The sequence below is a fragment of the Chlorocebus sabaeus genome, chromosome 10, assembly GCF_047675955.1.
Source record: "Chlorocebus sabaeus isolate Y175 chromosome 10, mChlSab1.0.hap1, whole genome shotgun sequence".
NCBI lineage: Eukaryota > Metazoa > Chordata > Mammalia > Primates > Cercopithecidae > Chlorocebus > Chlorocebus sabaeus.
Window position 1 is genome coordinate 57,460,764 of NC_132913.1, and position 24,034 is coordinate 57,484,797.

General features: G+C 41.3%; 1 protein-coding gene across 1 annotated transcript in view; it reads left to right on the forward strand.

The window, feature by feature from the left end:
• Positions 1-12,807: 12,807 nt before the first annotated feature.
• The window catches only part of LOC140712644 (myosin-IIIb-like), a 76,054-nt gene continuing 64,827 nt past the window's right edge, over positions 12,808-24,034 (forward strand). Inside the window, exon 1 of the mRNA XM_073020249.1 lies at positions 12,808-12,878. Coding sequence (XP_072876350.1) covers positions 12,808-12,878 — 71 coding nt within the window. The remainder of the gene's footprint in view (positions 12,879-24,034) is intronic.

The window sequence follows — 24,034 nt, forward strand, 5'->3', positions numbered from 1 at the left end:
TCTGGGGCAGTGGTTATGGTGGACTCTTGATTCAGGCAGTCTGGATTCAAGGGGCAAGCCTGATAGTTTCTTATTGTTGACCATGTGCAACTTAGTTCACCTCTTTGTGTATCAGTTTCCTCTTTGTGCATCAGTTTCCTTATCTATAAAAAGAGATGATAATCATATCTATCTTGTAGAGTTGTTGTGAAGACTAAATGAATTACCACTGCATGTGTAGAACGTCTGGAACCATACCTACCTCATTATAAGGGCTATATAAACGTTTGCTGTTATTATATACTAACTAGGTCCTAGGGTAATTTACCTGTCTGGTTTCAGCTTCCTCAACTGTAAAGCTAGAGTGCTGGCTCTCAAAATGTGGTCTGGAGACCTCTAGCATCAAAATAACCTAGAGTATCAGTTTAAATAAAATCTCTTAGAGTGTGGCCTGGAAAGGAGTTATAAAAATGCTTTCAGAGTCATTCTTATGCATGTTTATTTAATCGTAGCAGAACCCACATAATTAAATGAGCATTGAGCTCATTCAAACAGTTGGCATTGAGTTGCTTTGGGAGGAAGAGAGAAATTATGCCCTGAGAGGCACGAGCACTGACCCTCTGACAAGAGAAAGGAAAGCTGAGTCTGAGCTGTAGACAGGCTGTGCCCATCCTGGCAGTGAGTGGAAATCATGGCCTGGAGATGAGTGAGTCGCCTTTTTCATAAATGTCCATGGAGTGGTCATGGAAAGACCTGATCAAATTCTCCTTCCCAGTTGTATGGACTCAGAGTGAGCCCTTGAATCTTTGTGGCAATAAACAAAAAAAGTAACTTGTTGGAAGTCAGAACTAACTTCTCTGTCTTCTGTGCTCCCATTCATATTATTTCTATCCTATTATGTGTCACGGTGAAGTACTATGTGTGTCTCCTCCTGAAACTATGAGCTTCTTAAATACAGGGTGAATACCTTATTCATCATTGGATTCCTCTCTCTTCCTCCTCCTCTGCTCTAGCATTTAGCACAGTGATTTGCATGTGGTCGTTCTTTAGTGTTTGTTGGATGAATCAGCAGAAGACCCTGTTTGAACTGAGTCACGGGGATGGTGTTTACAAGTCTGTGATCCCAGGCAATGTACACTGTAATCGAAGAGACCCACAGAAACAAAGGCAGTGGAAAAATCCTGCCTCCATCACAAAGGCCTTTGCAGTATTAATACAGTGGAAGATATAAATCTTAATTAGTAGCAGGAAAAAGTGATGATGTATCAAGGTTCTCAAAATGTCAGCTGGTGGCTGCTCAATCCATTCATTTATAGCTGCTAACCATAGCACTGTGATACTGAAACCAATACTGCTAATTAAAGGTGTAATGACAATCAGCCAGCTCACTGTTAATTGATTCTTAATACTTCAATTACTTGTTTTTATGCCAGTCGAATTTAATCAAAGGAGGTCAGAGAGTCATACAAGGCTTATAATTTTTAAATGATTTGCATATATTAACTTTTATGAGATCATTTTCATAAGCCAAGTGAAAAGGTACCTATATTCATATATACTTTACTTGCACATTAAAACTTTTGGAAAATAAAGTTAATCCTTGATGACAAATAGATATAAATATTTCAACAAGGGGGAAATTTTGTTACACCTTAGACTTTGGTTCTATATTCTGTTTCTTTATCCTCTGCTGGAAAATAACCCCTGGATTTTTAATAACTTAAGAAAAACTTTCACTTGGGGCCCATTCTCCATAATATTATTTTTTCTTTCTTGTCTTTGACAAGTTTTGAAGGGGAAAGAGGTTTACAGATCCTCTGCTCATCACCCTTACAATGTGGCTTCTGCCTCCTTCACATATTTGAAAGCCACCATTAGCCTTTTTTTTTTTTTTTTTTTTTCATACTTTAAGTTCTAGGGTACATGTGCACAACGTGCAGGTTTGTTACATATGTATACATGTGCCATGTTGGTGTGCTGCACCCATTAACTCGTATATCTCCTAATACTATCTCTCCCCCCGGCCCCCTCCCCACAATAGGACCCGGTGTGTGATGTTCCCCTTCCCGAGTCCAAGTGATCTCATTGCTCAGTTCCCACCTATGAGTGAGAACATGCGGTGTTTGGTTTTCTGTTCTTGCGGTAGTTTGCTGAGAATGATGGTTTCCAGCTGCATCCATGTCCCTACAAAGGACACAAACTCATCCTTTTTTATGGCTGCATAGTATTCCATGGTGTGTATGTGCCACATTTTCTTAATCCAGTCTGTCACTGATGGACATTTGGGTTGATTCCAAGTCTTTGCTATTGTGAATAGTGCTGCAATAAACATGTGTGTGCATGTTTATAGCAGCATGACTTATAATCCTCTGGGTATATCCCCAGTAATGGGATGGCTGGGTCGAATGATATTTCTAGTTCTAGATCCTTGAGGAATAGCCACACTATTTTCCACAATGGTTGAACTAGTTTACAGTCCCACCAACAGTGTAAAAGTGTTCCTATTTCTCCACATCCTCTCCAGCACCTGTTGTTTCCTGACTTTTTAATGATTGCCATTCTAACTGGTAAAAGACCTTTAGCCTTTACCAGCTTAACTCAAATGGCCTTTTCACAGTCCTCAGTTGTCTTGCAGACTTTAATACTATCGACCACTCTTTCTTTGAAACTCTGCCTTCCTTGGCTAGGATCTCCACTAACCACTCCATCAGAAATATTTTCCAGAAGGGATTATAATAGCCTGCAAGATAGGCAGGGAATATAAGTGTGGAGGCTTACTGGGCTGCAGGGGTCAAGGAAACCCTGGGGCAAGAAGTGGTGGCTCCTTCTCAGGAAAAACTCAATGACCAGCAGGTCAGAACACCCAGACCAAGAGGGACTGGCAAATTCTCCAATTCTAAGCCTGTGTTCGTATTTAAGGGGGCAGGCTGGGAGCACATCTCTGGGAGGGTGGGATGCAGATTTTAGATGCAGAACCAGGCTATGTTGAGTGAAGTCCTTTAAAGAGAGGACCAACAGGGATCCAGTCCACCTTGGAAACAGGATTGGCAGGGGAGAGAGAAAGCAGATCCCAGGTGGCTATCTGGGGCACAGGTCTGGGCTTTTCCTGGGTGGTGGAGGTGAGACAGCTCCTCATCTGGAGTTGATTGGAGATTCCCCATGTGGTGTAGGTGGTGTGCACAAAGCCACTGTTGCCAAACTCCTCTTTTGACATTTGGGTGTTTTAAAAAAAACCACTGTTTGCCAGCTTATACTCACAGTTTGTAGACGGCATCCATGACTATGAGAAGCTGGGGAGGGAAAGATACTCCCATAATCCCTCTTGGTCTCTTTTCCCATTCAGTCTCCATCTGTCTTCCCCAACTCCGATAGTCTCTGGTGATCTCTTCGTGATCTCACCTCTCATAACACCAGCTGGGGAGGCAATGAGCTGTGAGGATTGAGGACTTCAGAGTTAGGCAGACCCAGGCTGGAAAAGCTGCCTCTTACTCATCCTTCCTAAGCCAGTTTTCTCATCTGTAAATGGCCTTGTTGGGTTGTTGTGATAATTATATAAAATAAAGAATGCGAAGAGCCCAGCACAGTGGCAGTCACGTTGCTATTTCTTGATTATTTCAAGCTCTGCCTTCTCTCCATCTCCAAATCCAAATTCTCTAGCCGTGAACTCATGTGCAGGCTCTGGGTTCCACACCTCCAGTGGCTTAAGGACATTGAATGGAAGGCTTTCTCCTTGTCAGACACTGCCAGGCTCTTGATTTACATCACCTCAGCTATTGGAATTGTTCCCATTAGAGATGAAGAGAGAAGAGGCACAGAGAAAATGTGAAACTTTCCCAAAGCCACACAACCAGATTCAAACTGAGATTTGTCTGACTTCAAGGAGCTCATACTTTTTGGGTCAAAATTGGACTCATCATCCCTGAGTAGACCTGCTCCTCACCAGGGGAAGCATACAAATTAAAAATTCCAAGTCCCTTTGAATTTTCCTTTCTTATCACCCCTATCTCCACTCCCTATCCCCTCTCCCTTGCTGTCCTCCCTCACTCATATCCAACCAGTCATTATATTGTCTATTCCTTATTCCTCCAGTGTCCCTCTCCTCTCCTTCCACCAACACTCTGACTCAGTTCTCAGCCCCTGGGTGGGGACTCCCGACCTGCTTCCAGGAGGCACATTCTGCCCTGGGCTTCTCTGTAGGGCATAACATAGCGCTGAGCAGGACAGACCTGGGAACCAGACTGCTGGCTGCAAATACTGGTTCCATCCCTTATTCATGGTGTGGCCATAGCCAAGTTACTGTAACCACTCTGTGCGTTAGCTTCCTAATACCCACCTCAAAGGGGTGTCATGAGGATGAATTGAGTTGATCTTTAAAAAGCACTTGGAACTACATCTGGAACACAGTAAGCAGTATATACAAATAAACCAATTGCAACCAGACCTCTGGTCCTAACATGACGATTTTATTCGAGATTCTCTTAAGAGAATTCTAAATCCCGAAGAATTGAAGGCTAGGGTTGTGCCAAAACATACACCCAGGCTGATCCCACTGCCTCCTGGAGAGCCCGTCTGCTGGTTCTCATGTGTGCTTTCCAGATTTGAGCCTCATATTCTGCTTCTCAGCTGCGCAGCCCTCTCCTGACTCTTAGTCAGCTTGCAGGCCCCCTTCAGGACTTCCTCCTCCAGGCAGTCTCCCCAGCCCACAGTGATGACCCCTCCCTGCTTGAGACTGGGAGTTTCTTGCAGTTATTTTGTACTTAATTGCAACCTGCCACATGATATTTGCTATACTGCATTTTTTTTTTCTTTGAGATGGTGTTTCGCTCTTGTTGCCCAGGCTGGAGTGCAATGGTGGGATCTTGGCTCACTGCAACCTCCACCTCCTGGGTTCAAGTGAATTCTCCCGCCTCACCCTCCCAAGTAGCTGGGACTACAGGCATGCGTCAGCCTGCTTGGCTAATTCTGTATTTTTAGTAGAGATGGGGTTTCACCATGTTGGTCAGGCTAGTCTTCAATTCCTGACCTCAGGTGATCCACCCACCTCGGCCTCCCAAAGTGTTGGGATTACAGGTGTGAGCCACAGTGCCTGGCCCATATTGCATTCTTATACATTTTTATTTAACTTGTAACAATACTTACTCTTTGTCTACACAAATTAATTATAAGCTTCATGCCAGTAGAGACTTTTCCTTTTGCCTCTTTGTTTTCTCCACAATGTCTAGGATAGTATTTTGCACGTGAGATATGTTCCCTGAACATATGCCAGTTGAATCATAAACCACTTTAAAACAAAAATAGCTGACCTGAGGCTAAAGATAACAAAATTAAGTGTTAGTTGGTTTCTTAGTTTCATTTTGAAAATTTTTGTTTTGGTTCAAAAGTTCGGAAATCTTTAGTTAGAAATGCATTTATCCTATGTGGTACTTTGACACCAAAGATGTTAGAGTGACGCCACTTTGTTGTTTTCTTGAAGTGTTAAGTGATGTGTAAATAGAATATGGTTTGACAATTTTTTTTTTACATTTGTATATTTTAAGATTTGGGGAGGGTAGTTTTTGAAATATGGCTAAAAGTCAAGTGAGAAGAATATGCATTATCACCTAATTTAATTTTAAGATTAGACTGAAGCACAAGAAACCTCAGCATCATTTAGTTCTCCATGTTGTAAAGAATCAGCAATCTAATACCTATCCTGAGAATCTATGGGCTTCTCTCTTTCTTCCTTTTTCTCACCTTACTCTAGTAACTATTTTAACTTTCAGTATCCCTTCATGAGTGGGTTTTTGTCATTTGAGATACCCCCACATCTTTTCAATCAAAAGGCAGAGTGGGAGGAGAGGACGAAAAAGAAGAGGAAAGAAGTACAGCTATTCTTTATGTCTAGCACACTCTCTAATATTGTAGATAGAAGCCAAGTACCTTACTGGTGCATGCCATTTATTCAATCTTAATCTTTTCTTTGTAGTGAAAAATCTGAGATTCTTGAGTTTTCCTAAGAACGTATTCTCTATGACTTTAATCATCTGGGTTGCTCTCTTTGGAACCTGTTCCAGTTTCACAATAAAAGCAATTTAACAGAGTTTCTGAGCCCTGGTGCTTTTTCTTTAGAAAAAGGGCCCTTGCTTCACTGGAATCTATCCTCTTTCCCTTTCTTCCCCACTTCTCCACTTTCTTTTTAGTGTAAAGCTGAATTATGCAAGAACTAAAGAAGTCATTTGCTTCTGTTCATTATCGATTAGTATGTATGTGTGTTTGTGTGTGTGTGTGTGTGTGCGTGCATGCGTGTACAGTCTTAGCTCAAAATAATGAACTTTAGCCAATAAGTTAAGCCACAGTGAGAAATGTGTAAACTCCCCTCCTGGACTGGGGCTTGGGGCCCTTGGAGCCTTGCCTGATGGAGAAATTCGAGTGAGCTTATGGTGAAAACATGACTTACAGCATGTGGATCCTAAAGACCTTTCCCTCCATCTCCTCTAGTGGACCGATGTTGTTTTTGCCCACTCAACATCCTTTCTCCTTTCCTCTGGGAGAGGAAGGAGCAGGAGTCCCATTTCCCATGGGGGGTCCATGTGGCCTGACTGGGGCAGACCCTGCCTGCCCACATCTCCCAGGAGTAGGCAGTGACTCGGGCCTGGCCAATCAGAGAGCTCCATTTCCCAATTCACAGTGATTGGTTCAGGGCTAGACACATGACCAAAGCCAGATCAGTTAGGGTTTCCCTTGGGACACTTGTTTTTGTGCTGTTCTTCCACTGGCGGGGACTAACTTTATAGATGAGCAACCTTGGGTTGCTGTGGCCACCTTGTTTCTCAGATGGAGAGAGCCTGTTAGATGGAGAGAGTGAGAGAGAGAGCTCTGATGAAATCCTGTGAGTGATGCCTGACATCAGTATAGCCCTGGACATGTCTGAAATATGAGCCAAGAAACCACCTTTGGAAAAACAAAAAAAAGCTGGTTTGAGATGTGTTTTTGTCACTTATACACAGTTCCTGACTTACCCTTGTCATTTTGTAATGAGGACATTAAGCCACAGAGTGGTGAAGTGTCTGCAATAGCCTCCTAATTAGAATTTTTGCTGCCATCCATATTGGCATTATGCCCTTTCCTTCACTTCCAGCCCACCACTCCCCTTTTCCCTGTGACACCAGAGTGATCTTTCTAAACTTCGTGTGTGGTGTCTGATTGAGCTCTTTTTTTTTTTTTTGAGATGAAGTCTCGCTCAGTAGCCCAGGCTGGAGTGCAGTGGCATGATCTTGGCTCACTGCAACATCCGCCTCCTAGGTTCAAGTGATTCTCGTGCCTCGGCCTTCCAAGTAGCTGGGATTACAGGTGCATGCCACCACACCTGGCTAATTTTTGTATTTTTAGTGGAGGTGGGGTTTTGCCATGTTGGCCAGTCTGATCTCGAACTCCTGACCTCAAGTAATCTGTCAGCCTCAGCCTCCCAAAGTGCTGGGATTACAGGCATGAGCCACCAGGCCTGGCCTGATTGAGCTGTTTATGATAAAACTCTTTGATGACTCTCCAGTTGCCTCTGCTGAATACAGCTGAAGCTTCCCAGCACGGCACAGATGACCTCACAGTCAGGTCTCTGTCCCACACGCCTGCCTCTGCTTTTCCTTAATATTTATGCTCCAGTTATTCTAAAATACTTAAGGTTCCCCAAGCATGCCATGCCATTTTAAACTTCTTTCTTTTGCCACCTAGAATTCCCTCTGTCCGGAATGTTCTTCATGTTCTATGCTAATTTTGAGCTTTTTATTTGTCCTTCAAAATTGATCCAGTTAAAACAAAAGTCAACCCAGTTATCATCCCTCTCCCTGAAGGGGCTTAGAAACTAATAGTAATTCAAGTGACTTCCCTGAGATGACTCGGCTGGTAGTCAGAACTGGTAGTTAGCGTTTTCCTTGGGACACTTGTTTTTGTGCTGTTCTTCCACTGGTGGGGACTAACTTTATAGATGAGCAACCTTGGGTTGCTGTGGCCACCTTGTTTCTCCAACCCATTGCTCTCCTACTGCCCTATGATAGATTTAACCTGGAAGAGGTCCAGTGGACCCTGAATTCTCCTGTTTACAAAAGCACATCAGTTGCACTGGATCACCCTTATTCCCTACCCTGGCATCTGGATGGCAGCAGCAGACTTCATTGTACAGAGTTTTTAATGTGCCACCAATTATGTGCTGTCTTTCAGGTTGTGCTAATAGCATAAAATGTTTGATGCTGAATGTTTTTCTCTTATCTATTCATGTATAGTGGTAGCTCCCGGCTCTAAGCATCTGGTCTGCTAACTGCATGGTAAATAATAGTAAACATGCTGTAAGTCTTAATGAACTACTTGTCTAAAATTATTTCTGTATAATCAGAACACTATTGTTGCTATCAATAAAAACAGCCATTGGGGACAGGTGCCTGGACCCCACTCTGGCCCAATTAAATAAGAATTGCTGAGGGTGAAGCCAGGCCTTGTGATTGGGAAAGCTTCTGTGGTGATTAGTGTGCGGTCAGGGTTGAGAACACACTGGGCTCATCAGTTCCTCCTTGAGAGGAGGCCTAAGCAGGAGTGATAAAAGTTTTGAGCTATGGAACTAAAATAAGGTCATAAGGGGAAGATGTGACATTTTAAAAGAGTTATAAAATATATTTACTTTTCGGCTGATTCTGGGCACACTGCCTAGGAGTTAGCCCTGTTCTGCAAAGGTATTTTTTTAAAAAAAAGAAGAAAAAATAATATATATTATATGTGTGTGTGTGTGTGTGTGTATACATATATATGTACTTTTTAATTGCTGAAGCTAGATGTTGTCTGTATACTAAACATCATTTTCATTGTTTCTGTATTTTTTCCTCATTAAAATATCATCATAAAGTGCTGCCTTATTGCCAGGAAAATAGAGAGGAGTTCACCTAGTTAGCTTAACCTTTTGTGGAGACTTTGTTTTACTTGATCACACTTTGTGTTCCTAATTCTCCTCGTCCTGCAGTGGTGAGAATACAAAAATTTCTACAAAATGCTCTGTTGGCTTCTTTCCCCCCTTCCCTTTGCCTCTCCAGGGTAGCACTGGTCTGTACATTGTATCTAAATGCACTAACTGAACCCGTTTTGTTTTTACATTTAATTCCTCCTGAGTGATGGATTTCTCCTCTAGTTAAAGCAATCAGTAAAATATTCAAAATTTTACAGTTTTAACAAAATCATCCTTGCTTAGTTTTGCTTTGTGCCTGGGATACACAGCACCAGGCTCTGGATCTTCAGAGTTCATATATGCCTTGGCAAGTGGCAGCAGGGCTTTCCTGGCTTTGGGGATCAGGTATGGAAAACCAAACTCCTCAGAACTTGTTCTGTGTGTCTGAATGCTGTTTTACTGTTTTACTCTCTCTGCAAACATGCTACAAGTCCTTTTTTTTTTTTTTTTTTTTTTTGAGACAGAGTCTTGCTCTGTTGCCCAGGCTGGAGCTCAATGGTGTGAACTTTGGCTTACTGCAACCTCTGCTTCCTGGGCTCAAGTGATCCTCCTGCCTCAGCCCCCCAATAGCTGGGATTACAGGTGTGTGCAACCACACCTGGCTAACTTTTTGTATTTTTAGTAGAGATGGGGTTTCACCATATTGGCCAGGCTGGTCTTGAACTCCTGACCTCAAGTGATCCACCTGCCTTGGCCTCCCAAAGTGCTGGGATGACAGATGTGAGCCACCATACCTGGCCATGATACAAGTCTTAGTGAACTACTTGTGTAAAATCATCTCCTTTCCTTTTGACTGGGAGTAGAAGTGCTATTTCATATAAGGAGCCCATTCCATATGGCTTGAGCAGGGCAGCCCCTGCCCTTATCTCATAGGAGGAGGATTTGACTTAGACCTGGCCAATCAGAGAGCTCCATTTCTCCATTCACAATGGTCTTTGTGATTCATAGGGAACTCAGGTTCAGAGTTTCCTGTGTCCAGCTCTTCACTTTTCTCTTACAGTGGAGAAATTGATTCCTGCACTTCCCAGCCATGGAACTCAGTGCCCAAGCCATGGCAATATGTCAAACGAGAAACACATCTATGAATCCCTCCACAAAGAGAATGAAATAAAACAGACATAGCCCATGTTCTAGTGTCTGTAGAGAATGAAACAGAAGTTCATTTTAAAGTGCTACAAAATTCACGGTAGCTTGTGCTATATGTTTTTCAATACCAGATAGTGAAAGTAAGCCTCTGTTATGGTAGGAGGTAGGGTGAAAAAAAAAGCATAAATTTTTTGGCTTTGACAAATGAGTCTTTCTCTGGAAATGGTGGGGAACCATTGTTGTGCATAAAGACACTGGTGCGGTGGTGTTCCTTATACTCTCCCTTTACAATGCACAAGATGATGAGTTTAGAGCAGGGCTTCTGAATTTGAGGGACACAGCATACTCCCCTCAAACACAAGGGGTCATTGCCACAGTGATCCTCAACTAGCGCTCTGCATGCTTCTAAGGAGAATAATTGGAATCTAAGGGTGGCCTGGGACATTGCAGTAGGCATATATGACTGGAAAAGAGACACCATGGTGATGTTTATACCTCTATCCCTCTAGAATGTCAGAGGATGTGATTTGAGACTTTAACCGTAATTGCTACTTAATGGCAAAACCAAGAGGGTAAAACTGCTCAGATACTGTTTAGTTCCTGCTCCTTGTTTTGCGTCACCCACTCTTCATTCCTTCATTTGTTCATCAAAATTTTGCTGAATGCCTCTTGTGTGCCAGATACTGTACTACTAGGAAATGGAGTTATAAAGGGAGCAAGACAGACAAGGTTGATATCAAAAAGAGATCTTGCAGTATGGAGACGTTACTGCTAATGAAGAAGCCTGAGAAAGTTCTTTTGAACAGGAGCGTTCCTTAGCTGCTGGATATGGTAGTCAGGTGGACAATGTGTGTTTTCCAGGAACCACTACAACTTTCTCCAAATGGCTTTGTTTTATAGATTTTTCTCCCAACTCTGCCACCTATTTTTATCCTTGAAAAGGGAATTTTACTTGCAATGTAAAAGAAAAAAAATGGTCTTGGGGTTATTTCCATCTCAAATAGAATTTACTTTCACAATACAAAATAGTTTTTAAAAATAAACGTTCTGAAATTGCATTAAATTATAAAATTTCAAACTTATAGAAAAGAGCATAAAGTTTAAAATGAAAGGACATCTTATGACCCATCAATTCTATTCCTAGGTATTGTATGCAAGAGAAAGAAAACATTTGCCCACACACACACACACACACACACACACACAAACTGTGCAAGACTGTTCATAGTAGCTCTGTTCATAATAGCCCCAAGGTGGAAACAACTCAGATGTCCATGACCAGGAGAACAGACAAGCTGTGACAGGTCCATAAAAGGAATACCACTTAGCAAAACAAACAACCACCACAAAATAACTACTCTAAATATAACAACATGGATCCATATCAAAATATGCTGAATGAAGTCCAGGCCTCAGTGAGCCGTGATTGCGCCACTGTACTCCAGCCTGGGCGACAGGAATAAGACCTTGTCTCGAGTAAAACAATAACAAAAACCCCCTGCATGCCACATAATTCCATTTATGGAATTTCAAAACTGGTAAAATTCACCTGTGGTGATAGAACTGTCATCAGTGGTATCTTCTGAGGGAAGTGGGAATTGCCAGGGAGTGGGAACAGGGGACTTTTCTGGAGTGGTGAGAATATTTTCCCTCTTCATATGCATTTGGCAAAATTAGATTAAACGGTATATGTAAGACCTGAACATTTCACTCTGAGTAAATTATGCTTTAACTAAAAAATAACAGATATTTTATGAATATAGTATGTTTCTGTCCCTTTCCCTATTAGCTTGGGAGTTCCTTAAGGGTAAGAAACGATGTCTTACTTGTTCTTTATTCTCTTTTAATTTCAACATCTACCACAGAGTAAAGATAAAATAAATGTTTGTTGAATGAGGAAGAAATAATATTATCCTGTACTGATATAGTGCTGTCATATTTATAATCTTATTTAATCCCCGTAGTAACTCTGTAAGTTTACAGCTGAGGCCCAGAAAGGTGACCACCTGAGGTCACACAGCAGGGACCGGTATGGGTCTCCTGCTGTCATAATCTAACTCCAAATCTCATGCTATTTCCATGACATCCCAATGAGGACATTTGAATAATTATCTGTATTTTTTTTTCTTCAATTTTGTCAACATATATTATGCATCCATAACTTCAAAGTTTTAAAAAATTTAACAGTTATTTGGAGTTAGAAACTTGGCACTGTCCTTTAATATGCATTCCACCATAACGTGTCATTTTCTTTAGACTTCAGACATGATTTGGTAGCTCCTGGCTCTGAGTATCTCACCTGAGAGGTAACTGAGAATCAGAGATAAAGAGAAATCCTTTCTGTTGTCTTGAATCAGGTTGCTGTTGAAGCTACTGAAGCAGCCCTGCTAATGTTTAATGGTGTTGGCTGACAAAGAAAGGCCACCAGTCTCCTGTCCGCCTTTAACATTCTGGGGCAGAGAAATCCTCTTTTCACTGAATTCAGTAGTGTTTAACCTCATGTCAATATAGTGAAAATCAGTATGTAGCTGGCATTAATGCTACTGTACCCACTTAATGGGCAAGTGAAGGAAACTGACTCACATTTATTCCACACCTACTGTAGTTTTATGTTTGTTCTCCCCTTTGACCATTACAACAACAAAATGAAGTAGGCACTGTGGCCCTGCTTTAGAGGTGACAAAACAGGCTCAGGAGGTTTGAGTCTATTGGCTAAGGTCACATAGCTAGAAAGTGGCCAAAGCCAGGATTCAAATACTGTCTCCCTCACTCCCCAAATGTGTTCCATCGACCCCTGCTATGCTACCTCTTCAGGATACTACACAATGCTCAACGCCAGTTTCAGAAGGTATGGTTGGGAGAATAACAGCCTTGAAAGATGTTTATGTCCTAATTCCTGGAATCTGTGTTACCTTGCATGGCAAAAAAGACTTTACAGATGTGATTAAATTAAGGATCTTGAGATGGGGAAGTTACCCTGGATTATCTGGGTAGGCTCTAGGTAATCACAAGGGGTCTTATAAGCATAAGAAGGAAGCAGCAGAGTCAGGGAGAAGTTTGAAGATGTGATACTGCTGGCTTTGAAGGTGGAGAAGGGGCCAGAAGTCAAGGAATGTAGGCAACCTCTACAAAGTGGAAAAGTCAAACAGACAGGTTCTCCACTAAATCTTCCAGAAGGAATGCGGCCCTGCTGACACCTTGATTTTAATACAGTAAGACCTGTTTCAGATGTCCAATTCAGAAGTGTAAGGTAATAAATTTGTGTTGTTTTAAGCTATGAAATTTGTGTTACTTTACAGCAGTAATAGGAAACAAGTACAGAGGAATAGCAGTTAACTAATACAAAAAGTATCTTTTGGCATTGTAAAGAAGCAAATTTAATTAGGAATTCTTATGGTCAATACCAAAATAAAATGTGCTTGTATTATGAGTCTTAGTACTGTAGGAGAAATCCAACATTACCAAGGTTTTTGTAGAGAAATGGTAATAATTAAATATAACAATAACAATGCCTTAAAATTCATAGAGACCCAAATAATGTGGAAATTTGTTACTTTCTCTACTATTGTGGACATTATCTGACATGCCACCTTAATTATATTTATTACATTTATTCATCATTCATTTAATAATAATAAGGTATAATTATGCAGTAATAAGCTAAATGTGTAGGGGTATACATTAGTAGATAGGTAAATAGATATATCATAAGTTCTACAGGGCCCTAAGTTCTGACAGACAGATTTTCCATTTTCAGTATTAGTTCACTTGCCATCTTTGAATTAGGTGAATACATAAATGTTTAAAAGTTTACCAGGTATCTGATTACAAGAGATTATAAATAATTCAATACAGAAAATTACCCCTTTAGAGTTGATAGAAGTGGCAAGTAATATAAATTTTATAATATAAATGATAAATTTCAATCTTATACTATCAGTTGCTTTGATGATTAATCTTTTTTTCAAAAAAAGAATTAGAACTCCTACCAGAGAAAGAACACTCTGACAGCTATTAGATCTTATAAAAGGTTGATTTATTTCTTTTTTATCAGGTTAATTTTGAAACTTAGGAAAAAAAATCTTGATGCTGAAAGATACGGAAAATGATTCCATGCAGTATAACATGACCCAGTCAGACTTCCGTCCCAATCAAATTGCAAAGCTGCTCATTTTTCATTAGGCTTGCTTGTCCAGGGACCTTAAAAGTAGGTCCTGCAGGGTGTGTGAGGGGCAGTGAAGGGCCTAGATTCAATGCAAAATTAAATGTATATCTGAGTTGGCCTAAGAGTGCTATTTTAAGAGTCCAGTAATCTAGATGAGCTCTTTGAGCCTCTTTTTCTTGTTAAATGAGGATATGTTCTCGAATTATCTTCCACTGCTAAAATGTTATCTGTTCCCAAATCATCCTGGGATTTTTCCCCCCTCATAGTAGTCTTAATATAATTATGAACTAACAATATACTTACTCAATCTATTTAACGCTTGCTGATGGAGCGTCTTGGCATATTTAAAAACTTTGCTGCACTTGGTTGAGGAATATGAATAAACAAAACACAAAGGACTTGTCTAGTGCTGTTGTGTGAATTGCAGAAAGCTGTAAAACTTGGTGAGCAAATGTGCCTTTGTGATCATTAGAAAAAATTGCCCTTTTCTCTGGGCAGATGAAGCCCCACACTAGGGCACATGTGTTGGTGAACAGAGAATGGGCTAGATGACAGCTGCTGCATCTCTCCTTGGCTAGGTCAATTTGGGCAGGCACAGCCTCTCTGACTGTACTCAGCAACTCAGTCACCACTTTGTAATCTGCTTGTGGAAATAGCACATCTACTCTACATTCAGTTCTTACAAATTGCTTCTAATGGTGCATTGTTGATTCCTCTAATGAAATCACAGGAACTAGGATATTTTCATTCTTAACAACCCTTGTGAGGAAATCACCATATGGCTGTTTGCAAACTGTTTTGTTTTGTCAGGATTGTTTTTAAATATCCAAAGTGTTTATGGATTTCACACGTCTTGCATATAAAAGGGAGGTTGCTAAATCTTATATATTCGTCTAGCAAACATGTTTTGAAAACTATTGTCAAGCACTAGGAGATCAGCAGTGACTGGTAAATAGACAGCCACAATCCCTGCCTGCATGGAGAAAGAGTCCGGGGTGGGGGGGATTAGTAAAATAGGGATCCTGATAAAGTCTTATTCCTCCTAATATCAGGGCTTACTGAGCAGGAGTTGTTGGTTGTTGGGGCAGTGGTGCAGATGGTTGCCAAGGAAACCTTTCCCAGTTGAAAAATAACAGGTGTGGGCCTGGGTGTGCAGACGTGCGTATCGTCATGCTTAGCCTCTCTATCCTGACTTGGAAAGAAAAGGAAGCTGGAGGCTTCCCCTTGAAGGGACTGGATAGGCAGTTAGAGAGTGCCAGAGGTACTTAGGAAAATTAAGAAGGCTAATTAATTGGTTTCCTGAGCCAGCATAGCATAGCTTCTCTGAAGCTGCCATGCAGGTTGATGGGAGAGTTTCCTTGGGGACTGCATGTGCCTGGAACCTGGATCTTTGACACCTAAGTAAGAAAGAGAAAGGCCATGGTTGTCTTTTACCTAGGAGAACCAGTGATTGAAAACAGTTCATTCACTGTAAGAAATGTTCTTAATATAGTCAAAAGTTTTTATATATTTTGATCATTCTCTAGTCTATGCTACATCTTTCCCTAAAAGTTATTCATAAGCCTTAAAAATATTCAAATCCTTTTGTCTAGCAAGTCTATATCCAGGACTTTAACTTAAAACCATTAGGTACGTATATATGAATGTTGAGATGTTGATTGTAGTAGCTCATAAATAAGGAAAAATTGGAAACAACAAAATGTTTACGGGGTATCAGTTAACTAATTTGGTGTGCCCATGTAAGGGAAAGAGGAATGGTCAGTAATACCACTTGCAGACTAACAGTTCTCATATGTCTGTACAAGCCCTAGCCTACCAAGAAATCTTAATGTGAGGGTGGGTGGAGGAAGATTGTACCTTCGGAAGGAAGGTATAATTTTTTAAATGCCTCTTTGCTGATTCTGATATCCTGAGAGTGGATATATCCCCTTTTAAGAATCATGATTATAGTTAAATGATGTTAAAACCTACTAATGTAATGTTTTTAAAAATACCAAATATCAAACAATAGGTAGTCAACGCTGGTAAAAAAAAAAAAAAAAAGCACACCCACCCATAGACACTCTTGCACCTACCCACATGCATTTTTTTTTTTAAAGTCTGAAGGAAAGACAACAAAATGTTGAAAGTGATTAGTTTTGGGGTAGGATTAGGGGTGATTTTATTTGATTTGTATCCTGTCTGTATTTTCCAACATCTCACCTACAAACATGTACTACTTTATAATCAGAGAAAAAGACACAACACCTTCTTGAATTTAAAAAGAATGTAAAAATTAAAATAGTAGCCAATATTTTCTGAAGAGTGTTAATTTTGACAGAAAAAATTCCTGAATTGTTTGTTATACTTGTATGGTCTCTAAGTTATCCATAGTTTGCCTAGCCTGTTGGCTTATGGTAGAACCAAACCCAGACATTACTTCCCCCTCATGGCAGCTACCCACATTTCAGGACTAGTGTCTAAGAATGTGATAACAAATACCTGAGTTCTCTTCCAAATCTTTACATTACATTCTCACTGAATTTTTTTTTCTTGGTTTTTTTTTTTTTTTTTTTTTTTGAGACAGGGTCTCGCTCTGTCGTCCAGGCTGGAGTGCAGTGGTGAGATCATAGCTCACTACAGCCTTCTGGGTTCAAGGGATTCTCCTGCTTTAGCCTCCTGAGTATCTGGGACTACAAGCACATACCACCACATGAGCTAATTTTTAAATTTGTAGAGATTGGTGGGGGTAGGTCTCACTGTGTTGCTCAGGCTGGTCTTGAACTCCTGACATTAGGCAATCCTCCTCTCCTGGCCTCCCAAGGTACTGGGATTATAGGCATGAGCCATCATGCCTGGCCTTAAGATTGAATTTCTGGGGAGTCAAATAGTTGTCTAAACATAGCCAGGGCCTTCTGGAATAGTCTCCGGTGACACATGTGTAAATGCTACGGGCAGGTGTGTATGTTACCACCTATGTAGAGAGCTGGTTTCTTCTGTATTTTTTTCAGCACTTTGATGAGAATTTTCTAGAGGACTGGACTTTTCCATTTGTGGGTTGAAGTAAACGTGGGAGGGTAATGAGCTATAGTAGAAGATGACCAGACCAGAAGGCTGATAATGGGATTCTAGACCTGGCAAAACAAAGGCAGGAGTGCCAGGCCTTCTTGCATTCCAGGATTTCTTTAAGAATCGGATGAGATAACACTTGCAAAAGTGTCATGAAAGCTATAAAATGTTAACCCTGCATAGACTGTTATTACTTTTTAATAATAAGTCAGCCTGGATTTTTCATAATCTGAGAGTTAAGAAACCTGCTGATTGGACAATACTGCTGTGGCCAATCCTTGTGAAGAGGAGCAGCCTCTTTTGCTTTGTGGAGTTGTAGCAGGACGAGCGGTAGACAAAACTCCTCAGACACCAAGTTAAAGAAGGAAGGGGTTTATTCAGCTGGGAGCATCGGCAAGACTTCTGCCTCAAGAGCCAAGCTCCTCGAGTGAGCAATTCCTGTCCCTTTGAAGGGCTCACAACTCTAAGGTCGTGCATGTGAGAAAGTTGCGATTCACTGAGCAAGCAGAGGGTATGTGACTGGGGGTTGCATGCACCAGTAATTAGATCGGAACAAAACAGGATGGGGAGTTTCACAGTGCATTTCTATACAATGTCTGTAATCTAGAGATAACAGAACCAATTAGGTCAGGGGCCGATCTTTAACTACCAAGCCCAGGGTGTGGCGCCGGGCTGTCTGCCTGTGGATTTCATTTCTGCATTTTAGTTTTTACTACTTCTTTCTTTGGAGGCAGAAATTGGGCATAAGACGATATGAGGGGAGGTCTCCTCCCTTAGAGTCATTTTTTTTCAGTCAGAATCACAGATGGCAGGGCCAGGGTTTGTGTCCACCTGTCACTGGCCTCACCCTGCGTGACTCTCTCCCTGCCCCCTAACGTCTGGCCATGCCTCAGATCTTTCGGTTCCAGGAATATTTGCTTGCCCCAGTGCTATCTCCACTCTGGGCATTCACACAGTGCTTCCCTCTGCCGAAAACACTCCCCCGTCCCCTATCCCTTCAGTTCACTTCCTCAGTTGACCTTCTGGAGCAGTGTTTCTCAAAGGATGGTCCAGCATCACCTGGGAACTTGTTAAAGATGCATATTCTGGGGGCTCTTCTCCACCAGCAGGGTCAGAAACTCTGGATGTGGAGTTCAGCAACTGTGTGTTACTAAGGCCTCCAGAAGATTCTGATGAATACGAAAGTTCAAGAACCACCCCACTAGAGCAATGATTCACAAACTTTTTTGCTTCATTGGGAAGCTTAACAACTGCTGGTGCTCAGAGCCATACTCCAGAATCTCCAGGGAGAGGTGGGACCAGGAATCCATATTTGTAAATCTCTTCAGGTGGTTCCAATGTGCAACCTAGTTGGTGAACCACCTCAGAGGCCTGATTTCCTTTGTCATGGGCTCCTATAGCACCTTGTACTTCCCTTCTGTAACACTCATACTCTGAGCCCCATAAGGAGGCTACTTTATGTCACCAGGACCTGCCACACCATAGGCACCATGGAATGTTTTTGTTTTGTTTTGTTTGTTTTTTGTAGAAACAGTATCTCACTCTGTTGTCCAGGCTGGAGTGCAGTGGCAAGATCATAGCTCACTGCATCTTCGAACTCCTGGACTCAAGCTATCCTCCTACCTCAGCCTCCTGAGTCACTGGGACTACAGTTGCACACCACCATGCCTGGATAACTTTTTTTTATCTTTTACTTTTGTAGAGATGGGGTCTCACTATATTACCTAGGCTGGTCTTGAACTCCTGGGTTCAAGCAATCCTCCCATCTTGGCCTCCCAAAGCCACTAGATGTTGACAGAATGAGTTACACTGTGCTTTGATTACAGGGTATGTTGGAAGGATTGATTTAAAAATACTAATACCAAAAAGATTTCTGCATGACATTTTCTAAAATACGATTAGGGAAGTAGTATGGAAGATCATAGTAGTTTCACTGTATTCAGGATGAAGGAAGGAAGATTGAGCTTTATGGAGACAGACGTATAGAAGTGTAGGAACAACCCCCAGGGATCTCTGTGTGTACCATGCGTGTGTGTGTGTCATAAAGCAGATCACACACAGGTGATCTGTGTGTGCCCAGTGTGTGTGTGTGTGATAGAGCAGCAAACTCCAGATCCACACATTTTTAAAATCTGAAACTGGATGCATTGTTTGCCCTGTTTTTCAGGGCAGACTTAATACCCAGAGATTCTCCTTTTACCATTAGGATTTATTTATTTATTTTCAAGTATTAGCTGATGACTTTGGTTAAGTTCTTATCTGACTTAGAATGTCATTTGGAATTGAGGGATAAAACCCATGAAATGAAAATTGTGGATATTAAAATGGAGCAGAAAATGGATTATTTGGTTCTGCCAAAAATTCATCTGTTTAGAGTAAAACTTTTTTTTTTTTTTTTTTTTTTTTTGAGACGGAGTCTCGCTCTGTCACCCAGGCTGGAGTGCAGTGGCACCATCTCAGCTCATTGTAACCTCCACCTCCTGGGTTCAAGTGATTCTCCTGCCTCAGCCTCCTGAGTAGCTGGGCTTACAGGCACCCGCCACCACACCTAGTTAATTGTTTGTATTTTTAGTAGAGACAGGGTTTCACCATGTTGGTCAGGCTGGTCTTGAACTCCTGACCTCAGGTGATCCACTCACCTTGGCCTCTCAAAGTGCTGGGATTACAGGCATGAGCCATCGCATCTGGCCTGTTTAGAGTATAACTTAATAGGATGTTCTTTAGAAAAATTATCCAGGGGAAGACACTCAAAAGTTAGGTTTTTTTTTTTTTTTTTTTTCCTTCTTTGCAATTTGTCAGCCATCAAGTGTAGTGCCTGGCACTCCATAAATGGAGGAAGAAAACTAAGAAGTTTACTTGTGGTAATTCATTTTACAGTGTTATTAAATGCTTTGCTAGCTTGAAATGTTTCTGCTATAACAAAGAATTTAAGATTTAAAGTCATTTCTTTTCAATGTAGTTCCTTCTGAAGGTGTTCTTACTTGAAGGGTGTGTGTGTTTGCCTGTGCACACATGTGGGCACATATGCTTATGAATGAACATGATCATGAAATTATTGCTCTTTTAGTTCTCTGGAAAAATAAATCTTATGCATTTATTTATTAGGTATATTAATTGCCTTTGTTATGTAAAGAAATCCCATTCATTCATTTATCCGGTAGGTCATTTCTTTCAACATTATGTAGCCACACGCCAGGCCCCATGTTAGGCATGGGAGATATAATGGTGGAACTGATAGGCATGGTTCCTGTCCTCCTGTTGCTGTGTAGTGGTTTTAGCACTTGCAAAAGTAGTCTATGAGATTCTTTTGCTTCTGGGTTCTTCTTAAATTTTTATTTTTGAGGTGGGGTCTCACTTTGTCCCCCAGGCAAGAGTGCAGTGGTGTGATCATGGCTCACTGCAGACATGAACTCCAGGGCTCAAATGATCCTCCCACCTCAGCCTGCCAAGTAGCTGGGACTGCAGGCATGTGCCATCATGCTAGGGTAATTTATTTATTTTTTGTAGAGACAGAGTTTTGCTATGGTACCCAGGCTGGTCGCTTCTGCATTCTTGAGTCATTCCTGACTTGATGTGTGTGTGTATTTTATTCTTGACATTAATTAGCATTTTTCTGCTACTCTTGGATGAACTTTCTAAATAAGCTACCTTCCAACCTTATCAGTACATTCAAACCAAGTGGACATCCCAGAATAAGGTGGTGATTCTATAGTAACACAAATTAAATGTCCATTCCCCAAAATGTCTCATTGGAGAGAACAAATAATACACCACAGAGTTAATAGATTTAAAATCTTTATGGTACTTTAGCTTCATTAAAGATAGCAGCTCAGGCAAATTTAAAATTAATGGATTCTAATCTAGTCTGCCTATTATTTTTGAAGTCTGTTACCGAAGAGAAATTATGCAAATGGCTGTCAGGCTATTGCTGCTGCACTCACACTAGGAATGCATTATAATTCCTTTCTTAGAGGAAACACTTATCTGGAGCAGACCAGGCCCTCGGTTCATTTGCAAGAGCCTGTCCCTTCCTTCAGATGGTCCATTTTGAGCTAATAAGTACTGTCAGGGTTGAGGTGGAGAGGCGGGGCTATGGGGAAGGAAATTAGGATAAATTACTGGGGCACCGCGACTGAAAAGGCCCGGGGCAAATCCCTGGTAAAGACAGTCTAGCCAGTCCTCCTCTGCTGGGGCATCTGGTATTTTTTTTGCTTGGGCCTGGGCAGGCTGTCGGTCACCTTCCAGACTGTATAGCCTTTAACTCCTTGTTGCAGTGGAATCCTGCTGGCCTTCTGATTTGCCTTTTCCTGCAAAAATCTGCCAAGGCAATCTTTCTCAAAGAAAATTTCCTATGTAACTCCACTGTTTAAAAGCCTGGTGTGGCACCCTGTCACTTTTGAGGTAAAATTCCAACCCTCAGGCTGCCTGAAAACTCTGCCCTCGACTGATTCTTGTATACAAATTTAACTTCATCTGTTGATTATTTTTATAATTCTTCTACTGGAACCAGGCTGATCTTTTTAATAACCTGTTCATTTTAATAACCCATTCATTTATTCATTAATTTATTCTGCAAGTAAATGGGATAAGTTCAGTCCAACTGTAGGAGTCCATGATTCTGCTAGCTGCAATATGAGCAATTATTATGTGCAAATACTGTAGGAAATATAGGAAGATAGAACACATTATCCCCATTCTGAAGATTCTTATGACAGTAAATGGAAACACAAAGGCCATTATTGACTAGTGGGAGTAAGATCGCTGTCCTTTAAATCACCTTCTTCATATTTGCATTCTCTGTGTGCTGTTTCTTGGCTCTGGATTTCTCTCCTGCCTCATCTACACTAGTCTTTTCACTTCTTCATTCAAAACTGTACCTAGATTTATCTGCTCCAGGAAGCATTCCCACTCAAGTCTTGGTCCTGGGTTGAACTGACTCCTCCTCAGAATTGATGGATATAGCTTATCCAGTGTTATTTAGCTCTTGCTGCCTGCTGCTTTGCGGTCTTCAGCTATTTCACATGGGCCTATGTGTCATGTTAGCTGGCCAGAAAAGAAGCTTTCTGGGGACCCTACCTTCCTGTTTCTCACTTCCCTTCTCTCCTCTATTTTTTTTTTTTTTTTTTTTTTTTTGAGACGGAGTCTTACTCTGTTGCCCAGCCTGGAGTGCAGTGGCACGATCTCTACTCACTGCAACCTCTGTCTCTCAGGTTCAAACAATTCTCCTGCCTCAGCAGCTCCCAGTAGCTGGGATTACAGGTGCACGCCACCTGTAATTAATTTAAAAATTAGCCATATCCTGCTAATTTTTGTATTTTTAGTAGAGATGGAGTTTTCCCATGTTGGCCAGGCTGGTCTCGAACTCCTGACCTCAGGTGATCCATGTACCTCAGGTGATCCACGTGCCTTGGCCTCCCAAACTACTGGGATTACAGGCATGAGCCACCATGCCCGGCCCCCATCTTTCATCTTAACCTACTGTTCTGCATATAGCCCAGGGCACGCTACTGAATGCTGTTGAATAGTCGCTGTTTTATTTCTTGGTAATTCAGATCAGAAACTGATGGTGTTTCCCCTGGGTTTATCTGCAGTTTAGAAAAGTGACCTTGACTACATGCTTTGACTGTGCCCTTTGCTCACAAAAGATGATTAGTTTTGATTTTGCAGCGTTTGGAATGAAGGAATTTAATCTGGAATGAAGGAACTTTAAAAGGTTGGGGGAATATCACATTGGAACTGCTAAATGACATGCAAACGGATCTGTGAGAATGGTTTTGATTTTGCTCCGTGTCCTGGTAGGAGACACTAAATAGATCAGGTTCACTACCAATTAGCATCACCTTAATCTTGCCTAATAGTGAAGCAAAGTCCCCAAGGATTTAGTGGATTTATCAGCTCCTCCCAAAATAGTCATCTGAGGCTAACACCTCTTGGAACCTAGGTCAAAAGAAAGTCCTTTGGTAATGATGTGTCATACATTCTAGTCATCAAAGACACCATTTTCTTGGCTTGAAGTGTTCCGCTGGTTTTTGGAGGAATGAGAATCCAATCTCTCATAAGCCGGATTCAGAAAATAGGTCATCGATGTGAGTTGCAGTTGTTTTCCTTCCAGCTTCCTTCTGTGCTTGCTTTAGATTGCTTTTCTGCAAAGGGCAGATGCAGCTGCCCTGGCTGGTGGGCAGTCGAGGGGCATGACAGCCACTCTGGCTTTGGGCCACTGTCTGACATCACCCAGATTCCTGGGTCCTCTCAGTTAGCATCTGCCTTTTGTGTGGGTGGTTAAATTTCTATTGAAGGAGTAGGAGAAATACCCTCTTGAGTATTGCTTTTTACACACATTCGTGTGCACGCGCACACACACACACGGCATAGTTCATAGTCACTTGATTTGCCACCTGCAGTTTATAATAGAATGGACCTGTGGGATTATAAACCACTTTATTTCTGCACAGAATGTCTCAGCTTGAGGCCAAATTGAAGGGCATTAGTCATCAGTAATTTGCAGATATTTTTAATGTTTTTCACTCGAGAGAGGTTTAAGGCAGCTAAAGCTAAGATAAATTTCTTCATGCTTTGGTGGGGCAATGAAAAATCTGATCATTTAGTTAATCATTTGTAAGAGCTGTAGGTATGTATTGTTCCTTAGTGACTGCAATATCATGACAGGTTTGTGAATCTGGTGACATGACAATGTAAACAATAGTAGATAAATTCCATTATGCCACGATTCTTTTCTTCCTCTCAATAATTTCATATGCTAAAGGTTTAAAATCCATAGAACGTTAGAGAAG